Here is a 21,662-nt window from a genome sequence, read left to right as displayed (position 1 = left end):
TCCCCCTCTCTCAAACAAAAAAAAAAAAAAAAAAATTCTAGGGGCACCTGGGTAGCTCAGTCAGTTGAGCAACTGACTCCTGATTTCAGGTCAGGTCATGATCTCACAGTTTTGAGAGTTTGAGCCCTGTGTTTGGCTCTGCATTGCTGGTGTGGAGCCTGCTTGGAATTCTCTCTCATTCTCTCTCCGCCCCTCTCCTGCTTGCATTCGTGTGCACACTCTCTCAAAATAACCCCCCCCCCCAAAAAAAACCCTCCAAAAAAAAACAAGGCCCTGATAAACAAGAACTCAGACATTACTTGGGGAGGGCAAAACTGTACAAACCTTACAGAATAAAATTTGGAAACACAGCACAACTGTACTCTTTAGACCCAGCAACTCCACTTCTACAAAATCATCTCAAAGAGTGGTAAGCATTAAAAAAATGAGAATGCACAATGCTATTATAATTCATGGTCCAATGAATAGCCAACAGCTGGAAATAACCCAAACATCTACCATTTAAAGACAGAAGGAATACACTTTGGCACGTTCATTATATTGGAATGGTACACATCTATAAAAAGGAATAAAGATCTTTTCAAATCAAGGAGTGTGTATATTTTTGTGTGTCCTTGTATAGATAGGATACAAACACGTATGAAAGACTATTGATCATACTGATAACTATGTAAATAAAAGCTTCAAAATAACCTAATCATATTAGGAGTCAAGTTTCTCACTAAAATAGAAATATAAAAATCAAACAAGTTATTGAAAACCTTATATAAGTTTGAATTTCAATTGGCACTTTTTCAGTATGAACCTCCCCTTCCCAAAAAGGTATGTATGTTCTAGCTTTGTCCACTGGGAAGTCCTATGTATAACAGGCACCCTTATGTGCCCTGTGATCTCTGAACAGCATTTCCTATTAAATGGCACCAGGGTTCCTTACAGCAACAGCTGCTTCTGTTCTGGGACAAGACACACACAAGGTAAGCCTGTGAGATCTCACACTGTGGTAGAACTAATTTTGCAAACTAGAGTGAAGCAATTTTGGCCCCTTGTTTTCATATGATCCATTTTTACATTTTTAGAGATTGGGGGGGAAAAACAGGAGAATATTTTGAAATTTAAAACATGTGAAATTTAAATTTTGGTGTCCACACAGGTTTTTTTGGAGGCAAGGAAGCTTCTTCTGCACTACAACAGCAGAGTTCGGTAGTTAGAACAGAGAAAAAAAAGTCTAAATGACCAAAGCCTAAAATATTTACCATCTGATCTTTTACAGTTTGCAAACCCCTATCCCAGAAAGAAACATATTAATAAATTAATAGCAATCAATCCTGTAGGGCTTGGGTCAAAAAGACATTAGAAACCAACTTAAAAGGGCTCCTCCCCATCTCAGTTGGAGAGAATTTAAGTACAAAATGATACAAAATCATAAAAACACCACAAAAACAACCAAAGTTACACTGGTTATCTCTGGAGGTTGCTAATGCACTGAACTCTATTCCACACTAAAAATTAGTCAATAAAAGAAAATAAGCATTTATCCCAACTCTCCTGTACAAACTGTGTTTCAGGGTAACCAAAGAATGGAAGCCTCTTTTATGGAATTAAGGCTAAGGATTCAGAAGGAATCATAATTTAAGAATGACAGCTTTGGGTGTGTCCATGCCAACCCACTCTTAACCCTCATGAAAGAATGGATCCAAGTAATGATCACCAATGGCTACCGAGAGTGCTAGGTGAATGGCTGAAGGGAAACTCCCTACTGGACAGCTGTGGATCACTCCAGCTAAACACAAAACTCCAGGTCAATACAAACAGGACAAGCATACACTACACACCACCTGATGGTATGCAAGTGCACACCACTAGTTATGAAGTATTCTTGCCAAAAAAAATTAACTAGTAAATCTACTCAAGTCTCCAACACATTAGTTTTCAAGAAACACTAAGGATAGGGGAAAATAAAAGACACAAGAATGTGGCAAAATCAGAGTGGGAAGAAAAGTATAGAAGGACACATGGCNGCATTTTATTTGGATTCTAATTCAAACCAGCCAACTGTAATTAGACATTAGATATTTAAAAACAATCAATTTTAAAATATAATGTTTTTTAAAAAAAGGTCCTTATCTAGCAGAGATGAGAAATGAAGTATTTACAGATGAAATGAAATTTTGGCTGGGATTTGCTTTAGAATACTCTAGCAAGCAAAACAGAAGATGACAATATTTTAAAAATATATGTACGCATGTATGTATGTATTTTAAGTAAGCTCCAGGCCCAACATGGGGCCTGAACACATGACCCTGAGATAAGAGTTGCATGCTCTACCAACTGAGCCAGCCAGGCGCCCCAAACAGAAGGTAACATTGTATACCGTTTAGGTATACCGTTTAGGTTATGTGCACTAATAAAAAACATTTATCAAGAACATTCACTGGGACACATTTAATACTAGATTACCATAAGATTTAACAAAGGTTAATGGGTTAACATTTCTAATCCCTTTCACTTTTCCCCATTCCAAAACAATCTCATTATTTACAAGCTAAGAATTCAGAGGAAAACATGGTCAAAAATCTAACTTACCATTATTCTGTTCAACTGTCATTAGATTATGCTTGGCTTTTACAGAGGCCTCAAAGGTATCAACATTTTCCCGTTCATACTCTTTAACATCAGCAGCTACCCTTTCTAGAATGTCATCTGGTGAAGGTGACCGCGTACAGGTACTGCTCTGGGGGCTGCTGGGTTCAGATGGCACAGACATATTGCTATCTTCAGCAAGATATTTATATTTCTGTAACAACAATACAACATATTATTTTCATAAAATCTGATGCATATTTGCTAAAGAGGTATTGCACTGAAAAGAGTGTTAAATAATGTTAAAATTTTTTAAAGGGCATTGATGTCTTGATTGAATCAGATCCACAATCCCTTACATATAATTCCAAAATCCACAAAACTCTGAAAAAGGTTTTCTATGTTTGGTGCACACTCATTAGGTGACAAAACCTGACATGAACAGATGTGATGCTATGTGCAGTCTTATTTTTATCTCCCCCAGTGTGAAAAGAATATGTCTCACTGCAGAAAATACTGTGTTTTATGATGGGGTGCTGTTCCTAAAGCCCACTGATGGGCTAAGTAATACACATAGATGCACCATATTACCTTTCTAAAATTCAAATAGTTCTGAGTTCTGAAGCACATCTGGCCCCAAGGGCTGGAGATAAGGGATTGTGGACCTGGGCAAGAACAAAAAAAGATTCAACCAAGTCTTTAGGGATATCAGTTTAATAACAACAATTTCATCAGTGCCCCAGAAAATAAGTTTCTCTGGAATTCCAGTTTTGCCCTATGTCCTCTGGTGATTCAAGCTCTCTCCTTTGCTCCGACATAGAGCATGATTTATGATTTGCTACGTATACGTAAGTGAGCTGGCACAACTGTCCTTTCCTTTTGCTTGCTCTCCTTATAGCATCTAAACATTTTTTCACTTCCTCCAGAATGTATTTTCAACTTCATTGCTCATCTTCCCATTATTAGGAGAAAACTACACTTTATAGGGACTGCCATCCACAAAGGATCTAATGGCTGTCGCTTTAAGTCAGGATGGCCGAGGCATAACTCCAAGGCAGAGAACCGTATCAGTAAATGACTATAAGACCCCACTTTCTTACATCACCTAGCTCTAAACTACTCTTAAATTTTTGAAATGTTCCATGTAAACAATCACATTTGCATTAGAAACATGCTATTTTTTTTTAAGACATAAAACCGTAGAACAAAAGGCATAATTTTTACTAAGTAAGATTCCTCCAATTTATTCTATACTCATTTATGAGGGTTTTCTTAAAAACAAACAAACAAAAAAGAATGGTGCCTGGGTGGCTCAGCTGGTTAAGCATCTGACTCTTGATTTTGGCTCAGGTCACGATCTCACAGTTTGTGAGTTTGAGCCCCATATTGTGATTCTCTTTGTCCCTTCCCTGCTCATGCTCTCTCTCTCTCTCTCAAAATAAATACACTTTAAAAATATTTTTTTAATAAAAAGCAAATTTCACATTTTGTCTTATACAAGGTTTATATCAGAATCCTATCTATAATAAAACAGGGCAATCATTTCAATTTTATTAAAAAACTATCATCTTTCCAAATCTCTCGAAGATGATTTCACAGATACTCTTCTTTAAGATTTACTCAATTGCTGTTACCATCACTTCTTTAGAAATAGCTGTTTTACTAAAAGAGTAATTATTTCAGGACTGCTCAAAATTTTACTAATAATCACATACCTGAACAATTGCCTGCCTCTGTATTCTTCTCTGTTCTATTAGAGCTTCTTCATCTTCTTCCTCTACATCGAAGTCTTCAAGGCTTAAAAAAAAAGAAAATTACACATATATACATACAACTAACTTCAAAAATCCTTTGATTCACAAATGGTAACTGTGATACAAATTAAAATTAAAAGCTGGAAAACGTAAGTAATCAGCTAATTCCACCAAAGTCTTAAGCCATCTTGCTCTCTTTATTATGTCGAAACTCTTAGTTGCCTGGTTTGGAATCGTAGCAAGTAATTTAACATTCTGTGTTTCATTTTTCTCCTCACTTGTTTCATGGCACCAAACCAGGAAACAAATGAAAGATCCTGGAGTTAAAAAAAAGTCACCCCTGGCTCCATCATGACCTTGGTATTACTAAAGTTATTCCACCTACCTAGCCTGTTTTAACCTTTACAGAACAAGAGGGTGAGACACATAAGCAAACTAATACCTTTTCTGGGTCACAGAAAGCTATGGATCCTTTCCTAACAAAAATGCACATGTAAATATCCACATACAGGCTGAAGGGGAATGTGGCTCTACCCCAACACTGCCCTGACTATTCCCAATTTCCACCCCAAGAACTCCACAGTCTTTACAATCCCTCCCAGCACAGCCTTTTCTATGATCTGCTGAATGCTCACTGCAGACGAGTAAGCAAAATGCATTCTCAAGGTATCAGGATGTTCACTTAACCTTCATATCACCTAGCTCTAATTGGGCTTTCCTGACCTTAGCACTACTGACATTTTGACAATTCTTTGTTATATAAGAGGCATTGTTCTATGCACTGGGAGATGCTAAACAGTATCTCTGGTTTCTAGCCACAAGTTGACAATCAAAAATACCTTTAGATATTCCCAAAATGTCCCCAAAGAGGCAAATTACCCCTGAATGAGAACTACTGCTATAAATTAGTCTCATTTTTTTGAGATGTTCCATTACACAACTAAATTCTCATTAAAAAAATTTCTCCATTAGACACTGAAATGTTTTTGCATTTTCCACATGGTAATAGGCATATATATCAGATAGCCTCAACTGCAAAAATAGGTATCATTTTACACAAACTGAAAAGTTTAAATACTAGTATTCACCCCCCCACCCCCACACCACTGCAAAACTGGTAATCAAGATCATCAGAACTATCTAATGTATCTGTTGTCTCTAATAAAAATGCAGGGAAGGCTCATGATAAAGTGATGGCCCAATATTCATTTCAGCCAAAACAGAAGCCTCTAAATTCAGAAAATCATGACCTCTGCCACATAACCTATATAAAATATGCACAAAAGATTAAGTTTACTCGGGGTGCCTGGGTGGTTCAGTCGGTTAAGCATTCAACTTCAGCTCAGGTCATGATCTCATGGTTTGTGAGTTCGAGCCCCATGTCGGGCTCTGGGCTGACAGCTTGGAGCCTGGAGCCTGCTTCAGATTCTGTGTCTCCCTCTCTCTCTGCCCTCCCCTGTTCATGCTCTGTATCTCAAAAATCAATGTTAAAAAAAAATTTTTTTTTAAAGATTAAATTTTAAATTCAAGACCTAATGAATGGATTTGCTTGCAATATCCAGGTGGAAAGTAAAGATTTCCAGGTCAAATAGTACTTGTCTAAACTGAAAAAAAGGAAAATTATGGGAAATTCCATTCTTACTTATCATCAGATGAAGATTCTTGTTCAACTTTCATTCCTTCAGAAAGACTTCCTTTAAATTTATCTTCTTTTACTTTGCTTCTGCTCCTACGTCTACGACCACCCCGTGATCGAGACCGCCTTCTCAAGCGTGACCTGCTCCTTCGACCTCTGTCCCTATTTTGGTGGGTTGGGGGGATAAATAAATAAAAACATACATATACACACACACACACACTTTAAAGGTCAACTAAAGGTGGGGAAGCTGTGGGTGCTTTGGGCAGGAGTATATGGGAATTTTCTGTACTTTTCAAAAGTTTAATTTTGCTGTGAACCTAAAAGTGTTCTAAAAATAAAATATTTTAAAAAGGGGTTAATTAAAAATTTAGAGTAAAATAACACACCAGAAAGACTGGGTTAATCAGTTTAATTGAAAATAACTAAAACACAGTTATTGTTCTTACTGGACTGCAAAAGGATACAAAAAGAACGTTGGGGGTGATATAAAAGGTAGTTAAGTGACTATGTGTTTGTCAAAACTCATAACCTTACACCAACAAAGGTGAATTTACTTTATGTATATATGTTTCAGTAAACGAGATTTAAAAAGAGATCACTGTAAATAAGGCACAGAAAATACAAATGACAAAAATTCTAAGTCTAATTAAATGGCCCTCATATGTCTTTGTAAGTGCCTAAAGGTCTTGCCTCATGTTAAACAAAAACTGATATTGTGGTTCGAGCATTAAAGCTGAAGTTTATGTTAGAAAGGTGCTGTAGAACTAACTCCAAACAGAAAAAGCTGCTAAGTCTACAAAGAATTGGTAGACTCCCCATTAATGGCACATCTGACTACCATGCTTATATCATATTTCTTAAGAAATCTTACTAAAAATGACATGAAAGGAACAATTAAAGAATGCGAAGAGCTATTAGGACAACAGATATCAAAAATCTTGATGTGTACATTAGACAAAAGAGTAATAACAGATCAAATCTAAACATAAGTCTAACAAGAACAGACAAGATAAATTAGAAACAAGTAAATGCATGCCACAAAACTCCGGAAAGCCTCAAGAATTGGCAACACAATACCCTGTTGGATGTGGTATGAGCTAAAAGCTAAAAACTGGTTGAAAGCCTTTAGGAAGAGCTGGGCTCTGTATATTCCGCCTCTTTCCTAACTCAGTAGAAAATGCCAACCATTCCCCTTCACATTCTGGCAGAATACTTAAATTTTACAGAGGTGTTGGTTGTCATCAAAGCTGACCCAAGGTAGCAGGGAGGCACAGTAGTGAAAATGGAAGGATTAGGGGGAAGTCTACATTATAAAGAACAAGAATTCTACTCGTAGCCATGCCTACATTTTCCAGCAGATGAGAGAGGATTCTGGAAAACTGCTAGCCCAAAAGAGCTATAGTCAATGATATGCTAAAGAGATCACAATGAAGTGATACCCACTAATTCACAAATTCTACATTTTCAGAATGGAAGAAAGGTTCCATTTAGCTTTCTCAGGGCTAAGTTTTAAATGAAAATAGGCAAAAGAAGGATCCAGCTGTTTGAGTTACGTCCTCAAATGAAAAAGATAAATGAGCAGCAAAAGGATTCTGAGAACAAAGTATAGGTAAGAAAAGAAAACCACCAAGAACACAAACTCCACAAAATAAACTCATTATCATCTTTGATGTAAGAGATGCTATTTCTATAAAATGAGTAAAATGATAGAATAAAACAGCCAACAAGTCTTGGAAATAAAAATAAATATATATTAGCACAGGAAAAAATATAGAAAGAAGGTAGAACAAGAAAATCTCCTAGGCTAAAAGTAGAACAAAAGGACACACATGAGTGTGTGTAGAGAGGGAAATCAGTGGAACAATACAGAAGATCCAATGTGGGGGTGGAAGAAAACAATGGGCAAGAAAGCAAACAAAAACAAAAAAGAAAATTTCCCAGAGTAGGTAGCCATAATCTTCCTGCTTTAAAGGGCCTATTAGGGAGCACCTGGGTGCCTCAGTGGGTTAAGCATCAGATTTCAGCTCCAGTCTCACCATTTGGTTTGAGCCCCCAATTGGGCTCCACACAGATAGCATGGAGTCTGCTAGGGATTCTCTTACCCTCTTTCTCTGCCCCCCCCCCCCAACTTTCTCTCAAAAAATAAACTTAAAAAAGTAAAGAGGGCCTATTTAGTGCCCAGACAACTAAAAGAAAAAAAAGCCATGTACCAAGGTACATTATAATGGGATTTCAGGAAACAGGACATTATAAAAAGAGAGGGAGAGGGTAAAAGCAAGTCCTAGAAGAAATGCCCAGGTCATCAAAATAGGACTTCTCAACTTCTCAATACTGGAAACTAGAAATCAGTGGAATAACAATTTCAAAATTCTTGCGGAAAAAACGATTTCAACTTGGAATTCTATTCCTTAACAAATCAGCAGTGAAGACAAAAGCCTTTTCTTTTTTTAAAGAGACAACGGTCTCCCTAAATGTCCTTTCCATGTACTTTGCTTAGGAAGCTATTGTAAAAGCATTAGGAAAGCAAGGAAGTAAAACATGAAGATGCTGGATACAGGAAATCACAAAATAAGAGAGAAGTGAGGGACTGCCAAGACGACAGAAAAGGGAAAACAATTCCTATAATGATAACTATTTAAGCAGGCCTATTAGTTTGGAGTTCAAAGCCTAGAAGCATTAAAAGGAAGGTCTTTTCTTGCCCCTTTCCCCTGTCTGCTCAGCAATGTGCAATAGGCACAAGAACATAATGATTGTAACTGGAAGCACAGAGAAACATAATACAATCAGGTAGAAAAGTGGGGGTAGGGGGGAATTAAAAAACAGTAATTGTCCAAAATAAGAAATCAATAGATAATATGGTAATAACTTCTTCTAAAAATTTTAACATACACAACAACCTTGAACAAAGCACTTCTACTTTTCAGGAATCCAGTATAAAAAAATACTCAGAGATAATGTAAAGATATATCCACCGGTTGCAATATAAGTCTTTGGTGTGCTGTCTTTTAAAAATGTTAAAAAATTGGAAAAATCAAAGTCTACTTATGTTTGATTTAAAATACTTAATGCATATATTTTAAAAATGATTCCTGCTTTATAAACCAACATTTTGATTAACCAACTCACTACATGTGCTTCACACATAAGACGGTTTCTACTACTGTGAATTAAACAAGTATTTGCCCAGATTGTCTTTCACATCTCCTGAGGTTATCATCTTTAAGTCATGTTCTAAGGGGACCAAACACAAGTTAATAGAAAAATAGAGGAATGCAATTATATAATGACCAGAAACTGGGCTACTTATTGCCTTATGATCCTGTAAACAAAACAAACCCAGTAAGCACAGCTCATATTGTATTTATCTTAAGAAATAGGGAAAAAAAGCTTTCCCTTTTAAAAGATTGAGTTTTTAATGAACACTGATTTACTTAAATTAAAAAAAAAAAGCTATATTAAAGAAAAATCTGTGTGTGTGAAATATCACATTGAGAAAAAAGAAACTATGGATCACAGCTACAATTTTTCACTGAGAAAAATGGTCTCTAAGAATACCCACCAACTGAGCTAATATGAAACTGCAGAAGCATACAGTTTAATGAATCAAAAAGACAACATATGTAACATATTTTACCTTCTCCGAGGAGACCTGCTTCTTCTCCTGGGTGACCTACTGCGTCTGAGTGGGGAACGGGACCGCCTCCTAATGGGAGATCTACTTGTTCTTCTTCGGGTTGGAGACCACCTATTGATCGGGCTGGCATCTTTTGATCTTTCACGTCTACTGAGGAGATCATCTCGAGGTCGTGTTCTTAAGGGGACCAAATCCAAGTTACAAAAAAATCAAATTAATTTGTTTTGCACATAAATAACATCTTAAGAATGGGTGCACTAAACATGAAGTAAATAAAGATTAATAGGTTTTGGTAACAAAAACTTAAATTCAGAAAATCACAGTGACATTTTGGTGTTATGGTAGGCACACAGTAAAAACGGTCTACTTCCTGTGGTCTCACAATTTACAGAATTATAATGGTTATTCACGTTATTAGTCACTGATTCTAATTCCAGATAAACTCAAATATAACTTGCCTAACAGTATTCCATTTCCTTAGTTTGAAGACAGTTTCTAAATTTTGACATTTTTCCAATATAGAGTCTTTTTAAAAATATACTACATATAATAGCATCTCACAATCAATGTTAACTTTCAAACAGAGGATATAAATAAGGGTATAGAAAAAGTGAGAGTCCATCTACTCATGGAAATACATATTGGTTTAACTTTCCTCGGAAAGCATTTGACAGTTACTTTCTAAAATGTAAATGTACGTTACCTTAGACTTTGCAATTCCATTTCTATGAATCTATTTTACAAAGAACCTTTACACATAAACAACGAACATTGTTGTATACAATCGTGAAAAACCGAAACCAACCAAATTTTCATCTGTTGCAGTAAGGGGAGGTGACTCTTGAACCATGGGTTTGAACTCCACAGGTCCACTTATGCATAGATTTTTTTACAGTACAGTACTATCAATGTATTTCCTCACCCTTATGATTTTATCTTTAACTTAAAGAATACAGTATACAATACATAGAACATACAAAATATATGTCAATTGACTTAAGTTATTGGTAAGGCTTCCAGTTAGCAGTAAGCTATTAGTAATAAGTTTGTCAGAGTCAAAAGTTATACACGCAGTTCTAACTGTGTGTGGGACTGACACCCCTAACCCCTGTGTTGATCCAGGGTCAACTGTATTATGGCAGATCTATACCGTGAAATATGGTACTGTTATATAAAGACTTAAAAGAGATCTTTATTATCACAATAATGTGTCATTAAAAAAAATCACCGCTCACATGAATGGAGGACTCCATTTTTGTAAGAAAGAACATTCACAGAATTCTATGTACATAAAAAAAAAGGGGCTAGAAGGACATTCTTGTGACTGGTACTGGAGGAGGGATGGAAAGGGAGAATTTACAGGCTCTGCCTTATCTAAATCTGTCTTGAATTAGTATCTTTTCTGTAACTAAAAGAAAATTTTGTTTCAAATATTCAACTCTAGTCCTTAATAAACTGCTCAGAATTTATTTTTCAATGGAAAAAATGGAAAGAGACAAGGATCATTTGGAAACGCTTTAGAAGACATAATCAGCAACACTAACAACCGTCTCAATTTAGAAAGCTAAAGGAAGAAGCTGGCCTTTAATTACAATGTCACTTAGAAAAATCAAGAGTATTTCCTAAGATACAGCACTTTGAAAACAACATTCTTAAAATTGTTCAGAGAACCATTTAAACTTCAAGGTCAGCTTGTATTTATACTCACACAAAGTAAATGGCTAGGAATTAAGATCTTTACATTGTATAAGCCAACATTCTTTTAAGCTAAACTTGACTGATAACTTAACCTGATTATTAAAGATACTAAAAAAGTTTCTGCAGTAGTTTAGATTAGTCTAAACAACCCCCACCCACTCTGCCAAAATCTTTCATGTGCCTACATTACCTGCTAGGTCTATGATCCAAGGTAAATTAAATAATCTCACAATCTATATTCTCATTTATAAATGGAGTATGAGAGTTACTCCTCTTTATGAGAAGAGATAATCATGAGGATTTATGAGAAAAAATCTGATGGGCCGAAAGTATTATACAAATATGAATTATTTTCATTATTACTGACAAGAAAAAAAATCATTTCTTACACTATTCTTCCTTAAACTAAAAGGCACTATTATTTAAGAAAGAAAAAAATGTCCACTTTCAATTTAACTTTATTTGGGGGGCCAAAAAATTTGTTAATTCCAATCTATCCTGTCAGAATTTGAAATCACGTCAACTCAAGAGAATGGATACATCACAATGCTTAAACAGATACCTCCTTTTTTAAAGTTAAAATGTGAAGCCGATACTGTCCAATGAAGTAATAATCCGTACTCTAGAAATTCCCTTCACTTCCTGTGAGTACACACAGATTTATCAGCCAAATTACTTGGGTTTAAAGGAGTGGTTCTGTAAATTAGATACTAAATTAAGAACTTAAAAAAAATTGATTGCTAATATTTCAATATTTTTAATATATATTATAATTCAATACTTCAGTATTTTAAAATCCCACAGTCAAGATATTTGCTAACCAAAGTACAAATATTAATGTAATTAGTGGACAAGATCTATATAAAACTATACTAACCATATTAACACTACCTCATTTTTTATTGTTCACAAGCTCTAGTTTCTCCTTTTTAAAATCTGATGCATTGGTAAAAGGCTTTAACATTTTGAAAACAAGTTACCTTGGAGAAGAAAGTCGTCTCCTTTCTGGTTCTCTTCGTTTTCTTTCCAAGGATCGGCTCTTGGCTCTTCTACCAGGAGACAGAGTTCGGGAAGGAGATTTGCTCTGTTTAGACCTCCTATCATTTACTAGTGGAGATCTACTTCTCCTTGATTTATCACGTGGTTTTGGAGACAAACTTCTTCTTTTAGGACTTCGACCAGGTCTTCTACTCGGTGACCGGTTCTCTTTCCCAGAAGAAGCATCTTTAGAGGGAGATTTAACTGGCTTCTTTTCTTTTTCTGTTTCAGACCGTTTTGATTTTCTCTCTTTGGATCGTGATCTTCTGTCTTTGGATTTACCTCTTAAATCAACTGGGGATCTGGATTTTTTGCCTCGATCACGACTTCTACTTTCATTTATAATTGGGGATTTTTTCCTATCTTTTGACCTACTTTTATCTTCAGTCTTAATCTTGTCATCAGTAGGGGATCTGGCCTTCCCAATTTTCTCTTGAGATCGCCTTCTAAGGGTTGGGGATTTTGATTTCCTTGCTTGATCTTGAGACTTACTTCTTTTGGATGGACTTTTGGACTTTTTCCTCTCCTTTGATTTACTCCTAGTTGTCTTCTCTTTAACTATTTCAACACCTCCCTTACTTTTCTTTTTATCAGACCTATGTCTAGTCCGTTCTTTGGATCTGCTTTTACTTCGTTTTTTTGTACTATTTTTATTGTCCATAAGCTCGAGTTTCCCCTTTGTACTTGACGATCTGGTACTAGACCTATTTCCATTTCTTGCCTTTTCATGAATCTCCCCCTCTTCTTCAGAGCCAGACTCATAACCTTGTAATATGAGCCCCATCCCAGACTGGACCTTTCCTTCCATTAACTCATTATCAAGTTCAGCTTTAATCAAGGCTCTCTGTTTTTCCAAGTCTTCCAGCAGAGCTAAATCATCAAGTTTAGTTCTTTTTGCTGGAGACATACCTTCTTTGTCAGAGGCATCAATGACCTCTTTTCTTTTGTGTTTCTTATGTTTATGCTTATGTTTATGTTTCTTATCCTTATCTTCTTCTGAGGAATGTTTATGTTTCTTATGTTTACTTCTGTGTTTATGCTTCTTTTTTTTGTGACGACTGTGCTTATTTTGAGATTGGTCTTCTGATACTTCCCCATTTTCTTCATTTACACTCTTCTCAGAATTATCAGCATCTTCCATCCTATAAATGTATCAAACACATTTCAAAATTCTATCATTTATCAAGATTTGGTCACAACAAAATAATGATAATACATCTCAGTTTAATACATGAAGTTAGTCAATGAAATATTTTCAGAACAGCTTCAGACATTTCAAAATAAATGGCAAAACTGACTCCAATAGTGGTTTAGCTTTATTTCTAATGGCTGAACTCAAATACATAAAAGAAATACACAATGAGGGAGGATAAACGATTACACTGAATAGAAAAAGAAAATCCAAAACAGGTACAGTAAAATGTTAATATTGCTTTAAACAGTCACTTGGTAACTTGTTTTTAAACGAGAATTCTCCACACAGACTTAACACCAAAGGCACCCCTCCCATTTTCTTTTTCCATAAAACACTGACATACATTGGGAGACTAGTCTCTTTATTTATTTATTTTTTAATGTTTTATTTATTTCTAGGAGAGAGAGAGACAGTGTGAGCAGGGGAGGGTCAGAGAGAGAGGGAGTCACAGACTGAAACAGGCTCCAGGCTCTGAGCTGGCAGTCAGCAAAGAGCCCGACGCGGGGCTCGAACCATGAACCGCGAGATCATGACCTAAGCGAAAGTCGGACGCTTAACCGACTAAGCCACCCAGGCGCCCCTAGTCTCTTTCTTTAAATTGAGAACTATACTTTCAGTCTGTGGTAGTGAATGAGCAACTATGTGGTATTAGACTGAAACACATCGAAGGGTCTTCGCAGGTAAACAACAGTCCAATATCAGCAACAGCCTATGGTTTAACCAATATTTGTTCACTGGGCTATTTATTCTCCTTACATTTCAAATGAAAGATTAGTTTCCCAAAATATGCTCATATTGATAGGTACCATGGAAAAAACAAATAATTACATCAAGGGGGTAGATTTGTATTTAAATGCTTGGGCTATGCTTAATTTATGACACTAAATTATTTTGCTAAATTCTTGCTGTTGTTGATCCCAGGTTAAACACAATAGCATTATTTACCTTTCCCCTTTAAAAAGTCACTCCACACTAAAACATCACGCCCCAGAATATCAGACAAACACCAAAAGACTAAGCCATCTGGATTTAGATCATATTATTTTTGTAGGAAGATACAAATTATTTTGTACAAATCCTTCAAATTATGTACTGCTGTACTTTTAGCAAAATTATCATGCCAAAGAACTAAGGAATTCAATTTCTTTTTAATATTTTAAAATCACTACACGTAGGGGTGCCTGGGTGGCTCAGTCGGCTAAGCATCCGACTTCAGCTCATATCATGATCTCACAGTTCGTGGGTTCGAGCCTTGCGTTGGGCTCTGCGCTAACAGCTAGCTCAGAGCCTGGAACCTGTCTTCGGATTCTGTATTTCCCTCTCTGATCCTCCCCTGCTCACACTGTCTCTCTCTCTCTCTCGAAAATAAATAAAACATTAAAAAATTTAAAAAAATAAAAAAATAAAATCACTACACTTAATGTAGGCATTAAGAAAGGTAGCAGGAAAACAAAGATGTACAAGACCAGTATCCTTTCTCAAGGAAATTACAGTCCAGTGGAAAAGTCACATGAAACACTGAAAGAAGGCAAAAATAAAGACAAAAGATAAAGACAATAAATAAGGGCATTATGGGAATGCTGAAGGATCACCTAAAACCACTTTGAAAATGGTCAAGGAGATCACAGGAAAACCCAAGCTATGTGTTAAGCAAGGACTCTGAAAGGAGAGAAGGAATGTTTATTGAGAAGTTACATGAATTATAAAAGCTGAGTAACATAATCCTAATTAATGAGTAAAAAATTAACAAGAAGGGAAAAGAGTATTTTAGATAGAAAAAAAAGGTGACAAAAGGCACAGTTATAAATAGCAAACCAAATGCAGATCAGTGTTGCCAGGGTATCAAAACTTGTGAAGAAACTGGTCTAGTGGCTAAGATCTCAAGAGACCAACTGCAGGAGATGAAGAGATACTACACAAGATTTCGGGAATGAGTGGCTAAGACATAGTTCGAGGCTAACTGGGGTCAGAGGCCCAGGAACTGCAAGATGAGTTGCCGGATAGGTGGTAAGGACACTGCCATTACAGAGGGGGCGGGAGGCAAGTTTGGTCCTCCAGCCAGGTCTCAGTCTTCAGTGAACCTGAAAAGGCTAGAGGAAAGAGGGAATACACCAGCAGTATGCTTGGAAAGTTACTAGTTGACAACAATGAGGGGATGTGGAGAACATGAAGAACATGTAACTACCACATGGCAAGAACTTTACATTTTTGTCAGGTTGCCAATCTCCATTTTGGTACTGTGGAATGTGAGAAAGAAGAAAGTGCTGAAGAGAGCTGCAGAGAAAGCTGGATCTTCTAGTTGAGAGGTTTTAGTTTGGATTGACTTCTCTCTAATGGGGTATGAGCAAACAATAAATACAGCAGTGTTCTCTGGATCATCAAATTTTCTCAGAGAGTTGGAAAAAGAAAGTATACCATCTTTACATTAAAAAACAACAATATGGGGCGCCTGGGTGGCTTAGTCGGTTAAGCGTCCGACTTTCCGACTTTCGCTTAGGTCATGATCTCGCGGTTCGTGGGTCCGAGCCCCGCGTCGGGCTCTGTGCTAACTGCCAGCTCAGAGCCTGGAACCTGTTTCAGTCTGTGACTCCCTCTCTCTCTGACCCTCCCCTGCTCACGCTGTCTCTCTCTCCTAGAAATAAATAAAACATTTAAAAAAAAAAACAATATTCTATTATGGGTGGGGGAAATCACAAACTTAAGTAGAATATACAAAGAATTTCAACTTTGTTACTGGTACAGACTATAGCCTCATATAAGTAACCACATCCCTTCCCCTGAAATCTCCTATCGCACAACCTAGAAAGTAGGGGTATAGGCCTTTTTTTCCTGAAACTTGACTTACAGGAGGCAAATTTGGAGAAAAACTGAATTAGACTAATTCAAGATATGGAGACAGGTATGGAGAACCCGTTTAATGGTTGCAAATGATTTTCAGGTCTATAAAATTTCAGTGCCCAAAGTACAAAATTCTAGTCAAGAAGCCAAAACTTAAAACTATCTATGGATCCCCTAATGTGTCTTTGGGAGCCAGAGCCCGACACTCTGGGTTCAAATCCTGGTCTGAATGCTTACTAGTTGTGCAGCATTAGGCAAACTTTAAGTTCTCTCTGGCCTGTAGGCACCTCATCTACAAAATGGAGAAAACATTCAAAGCAAGCTGTGAGGACTGCACGGGTTAACAGATGTTATCAAGGCTCATCACAGTGCCTAGAACAAACCTAGTAAAGAGATTATTATTCTTTAGAGACTCGATAAATCTATGTAATCACGATAACACTGGGGAGCTGCCAAGGCTGATACTAAGAATGTTGAGTTTGTATATAAAAGGCCACCACACAAAGCACTGAAGAAATACTGTCTTGGTCTCCATGACAGAGGAAATTTTAAGTTTCATGGAAATTTAATGGTCTTGCCTTCAGTCACATATATATCAAGCTAGTGAGAAGGCTGGTATTACATTCCAAATCAGTCAAGAGCTTTTCCAATTGATTGAAGATGGTTTTAAAATGTCAGATCATATCCCTACTCTGTGTGAAACTTTATTACCACTTCCTATCTTATTCAGAGTAAAAACCAAAATTGTTTATAATGCGCCATACTCATACTGTCTGCCCAACCTCCCCCAAACTTTGATCCCACTTTCCTCCCACACTCACTGTGCTTCACCCACACTGCTCTCCTTGAATAGGAACACCCCTACCTCAGGGCCTTGGTACTTCTACTTGCTGTTTCTCCAACTGGAATGCTTTCCTCAGATGCATACATTGCTGGGGTTTTTGCCTACCTCAGGTCTTTGCTCAAATTCCTTTCTCAGTCAAGTTTTCCTCACCAACTCATTTTAATCACAACCCTCGCTCTACCACATACATAGTCTCTCCCTCTTATTTTTTTCTCTAAAGTAACTGCCACCAAGTTTTTGTCTCTGCCTACCAGAACACAAGTCTTATGAGAGCAGAATTTTAATCTGTTTAGTTCACCACACTATCCCTAGGGCCTAGTAAACCATCTAACCTACAGTAAGCAGGTATTCAGTAAGTAATTTGTTGTGTCAATGAAATGGTTTATATAGAATAACACAATTGTATTCATAGACTACAACTGGGTTTATAGTGGCTAAACTACACTCTTACCTCTTAACAGGATCCAGTTTGGTTTTGCTCAGTTAGATCTCCAGTGCCTCACAGAGTGCACACACCTATCTGGTGAATGCAATAACTTAAAGTGATTTAAATTTAATCATTTCCCTCCCCAGGAAAAACTCTTTGAACACTTTTCTAATGCTTTCTACAAGTTTACAAGTCTCTAAGGAGTTTCAAGTCAAAATTCTCAAGAGTTTACCCACAAAGGAAGTAATTTCCTTCAAAAGAAAACCTAGCTTCTAGAGCTTCTGAGAATCAGAAGCTACATTATGATGCCCAATGTCTCTTAATGAGTTACTCTCATGAGTGATCCTTGTTTCTAATGTAACTTAATGACTGTTACCTCAAGAAATAATGACTACTTTACTGATCAAAATGCTATAAGCACCTTAGGAACTATTAATTTACCTTAATAATTCTAGAGTTCTCCCTTACAGTAGGGTTAGCAGACCTTTACGCTCTCCTCAGTTGCTCTCTCAATGCAAATTCCATAGAAAATACCAACTGAAGTCTGATTAGGTAAATCAGGAAAACCTGAGCTCAAGGAGTCAAAGGCATATTACATATAACAAGCTTGTGCTAAGACAGCTAATTTAGATTCATCATCAACTTCTAAAACTTTAGAGAAAAGTACCTTGATAAGAAATCTGATAGTCTTTTTGCATAGTTTATATTTATAATAAATACAGGTATAGAGCTCCCACGTTAATTTACATTTTGCAGTTTAACACTACACATTTAGCAGGTGTATGTTTAAACCAACATGATCTATAATTATTTCTCATGCTCATTCAGAATTAACATCCTTCAAATCACATTATTTAGAAACAAAGCTGAATTTGAGGTGAAGACTATTGTTTAACAGTATTCATTTATTTTGTTAAATACAATGTACAAGTTTAATCCTTCAAACAAGGGTCTCTAGGCATTTGGCACAAAGAAAACAGCAATGAATCAACTTTAAAATAAAGTTTAAAATAAAGACTAATTACAAACCACTAGTGTTATTTCAATTTCTTCTTTCAAATTTTTTAACAAGAATGCTCTTAATGATATCTTATTTGGGAGGCATTCAATTAATGCTTTGGAAACAGAATGGAGAGTAAAGTGAATGCCATTACTTCTTTACAAAAAAAAGTAATTTAAGCCTGCTTCTCTGATAAGTTAAACTACTTTAACACAGTATTAATGTAGACGTAAAAAGTAAGAATGGATTCAAAAGACCAAGTAGTCTTAAAATGAACTCCTCCACCTCTCCCTTTCCAAATCGAGTGTGGAAAATTAAGCTTCAAAGAATTAGAACTGTCACATCAAAAAATGGACCTTTTGGGGGCAACAGAAGTAAATAAAAAATGATTTCAAACCCTGAAGGATATTTTTAAAAGGAACCACAAAGTATAGCAGGGGACCAGACAGTACAATGGTCAGGAGCACGGTTCTAGAATCAGACTTCCTGGGTCTATCACTTAGTGTGACCCTGGCTAAGTGAACTTAATTTCTCGGTGTTTTAGTTTCATTATCTGTGAAATATAGGAAAACAGTATCTACTTCCAAAGGGCTATTACGATAAATTATTTGTTCAGTGCTTTGAACAGTACCTGGTGCTTGGTAAGTGCAAATAAGTGAATGCAGATAAAAATTTAAATGTTTAAAACCATCAAAGAGGCTGAGCTAAAGAGATGGACAAATGTAAGTCATTAAAAAGCCTTCAGAGAACTTAAAAACTTTTTTATATTTCTTCACAAATGTTCCACTCTGAATGGAGTCCATACAATTGTAAACTACTCAGTATCCTCTAAAGAACCATGTAGACATTATATCTCAGCATTCACGATGAACAGCATACACAGTGCTTGCTTTCATACCAAATTTATTTTGTCAAACATTTAAAAATACGTGGGACACTTTCAGAGCACACACTCCATTTATACCAAGAGTTCTGTGTGGAGGGGATGTAGAATTAAGGATTATTTCAGTGGCAGTCATATTGCAGGGCCCTAAATAAATGTTAATTATTAAGATGAGTATCCGAATATACATAAAAAATATGGCTCAAGCCCTCGTCAAAATGAATCTGAATATGGTCCCTGAAATCAAATAAATGGGCAGAATATTAAAGAACTTTAAAGAGACTGCTAGAAAAAACAGCTATATAACATTTGTAATATAAGGGCATAAATACTGCAAATGTGCCACTGTGAACTCAGTGAGAAACAGAGGGACAGTCTAGTTAAAACTTAGAACCCGCTTGCTCTAAGTCAAAATTGTGAAAATAATAAAGCAGCTTTCAAAAGCCCTTAATGAAAAACTCAGTATAATTCTAAGTAAAGCAAATTACTGAGGAGTCCAGAACTGGATGCACAGCAATGACGTGTTGGGCTGGCTGGTAGTAAAAAAATTTCTCCTCTCAGTCTCTAGTTGCTGGGAGACTGTATCTACCTCTTTCCTAGGATGGATTTAAAAAAAAAAAAAAGAAAGAAAAAAAAGATCAGACAATGCTGATGCACAAAACGGCCGCTATATAAATACTGTTTTAAAAATCCATTTTCTTTTAGGTTCTTGTTTGAGTTTTCCTAACATGAACAGGGAACAGAATAACCGCTTTTAAGCAACGATCAGACTTTGCAGCACATACAAGTTACATTTTCACCCGGCCGCATCGATTCTTACATTACCTTAATTACAGACATAAAGCGCTTGGGTTTGGAAGGGGCTACTATTTCTTCCAAAGAAGCCCTATAAACTCAGGCCAAAAACGTCAGGCCTCAAAACCAAGGACTTGATCTTACTTTGCCTCAAGTTTGCAAGTTGGCAAATAAGCTGCCACTAGGCAGAAGGAAAAAACACATATACATATATTATGTGTGTATATCGAGTGATGCTGGATTAAGAGCACAGGGCTGAGGAGACCCTGTATTATATAGATCTGGGATAGTCAAACAAGGTGGTGCTAGCATCCCCTCTTCCCTGCTTTCAGGTCCTAAAACTGACACCAGCAGCAGGACGACGGCAGGTTACTGCATGCAGAGGACAAGTCTTACGGCTTGCCTCTCTCCTGCCACTGCTGCGCGGGTGCCAACACCGATGCCACTCAATGCTGCAGCCAGGGAGCTCCGCTGGAGTCCCCGCGGGAGGAATACGAAGGCGCGACCGCACAGTCGCCCTCGCGCACGGGACCTGTAGAGGCCGCTCGCGCGTACGCCTCCCAGGGTAACGACGCGCGGCAGGCCGCGGCCGCCTCCGACCCAACAGCCGCGGCCTCCGGGAAAGCGAAGCTCGAAGGCCGCTCGCCCGCCCCCCCCCGTCTCCCGCCCAACAACGTATCGCGCGGGGAAAGGCAAAGTTTGGCTTTCGCCGTTAGGCCTGAACTTTCCCGCCAGCCCGTGCAGGTCTGCGCCGCTTCCCACTCAGCAGTGTCCTGGGCTCCGGCCTTCCGCACCGCTCACAAGAGACTACTCACTCGGGCTGTTCCCGCAGCGACAGAGTCTCCGCGGCGGCCATCTTGAACTTCCTGACTCCTCGGCGGCGGTGGCGGCGGCTTCCCGGACCGTGGAAGCTAGTGGAAGTGGAGGAAGAGGGAGCAGAGCCGTCGCGCATGTGCTAACCGCGTAGAGAACCGTGGAGCTCTGAGTCCGCTCTAAGAATCCGGATATAAAAGTGCATCCGGGGACAGGGCGCACGAGCGCCATGACGCAACTTCCGGAACGGGGGTTGGGCGTGTGGAAGTATAGGCAGCACCTGCTAGGGGTTCAGTGACCGGTGGCTGGGGTTTGCCTGGTAGTTAGTGTTAGCACCGAGCGTTTGGCTCTGGAAACTTGCTAGAGAAGGGGCCAGAGTGGGTGGAATATCGGTATTTTGTGTGCGCTTCCCAGAACTGGTTTCACGGTGGGGCCCACAAATTGAGTTAATTCTCAAGCGAGGGCAAACAATATGATTTGCCTGCGGGGCTGCGTTGAAGATACAATAAATACCTTTTTACTTT

At 37.6% G+C, this 21,662-nt stretch overlaps 1 protein-coding gene across 10 annotated transcripts in view; it reads right to left on the bottom strand.

Moving 5' to 3' along the window:
* Positions 1-21,323, bottom strand: part of PRP4K (pre-mRNA processing factor kinase PRP4K) — a 37,138-nt gene extending 15,815 nt beyond the window's left edge. For all 10 annotated transcript variants that reach the window (XR_013336524.1, XR_013336523.1, XR_013336526.1 and 7 more), the window contains exons 1-6: positions 21,141-21,323; positions 12,286-13,485; positions 9,608-9,784; positions 5,977-6,132; positions 4,296-4,377; positions 2,584-2,794 (exon numbers count right to left, since the gene is read on the bottom strand). Coding sequence is in view for 1 of the 10 variants with exons in the window: in XM_077770035.1 (XP_077626161.1) it covers positions 2,584-2,794; positions 4,296-4,377; positions 5,977-6,132; positions 9,608-9,784; positions 12,286-13,485; positions 21,141-21,277 (1,963 nt within the window). In the remaining 9 variants the exon portion in view is untranslated. The remainder of the gene's footprint in view (positions 1-2,583; positions 2,795-4,295; positions 4,378-5,976; positions 6,133-9,607; positions 9,785-12,285; positions 13,486-21,140) is intronic.
* Positions 21,324-21,662: the final 339 nt, after the last annotated feature.

Source organism: Crocuta crocuta, unplaced genomic scaffold, assembly GCF_008692635.1.
Source record: "Crocuta crocuta isolate KB4526 unplaced genomic scaffold, BGI_CrCroc_1.0 scaffold24, whole genome shotgun sequence".
NCBI classification, from domain to species: Eukaryota; Metazoa; Chordata; class Mammalia; order Carnivora; family Hyaenidae; genus Crocuta; species Crocuta crocuta.
Note: the sequence above shows the minus strand (reverse complement) of the source record. Positions and strands in the feature narration are given on the sequence as shown.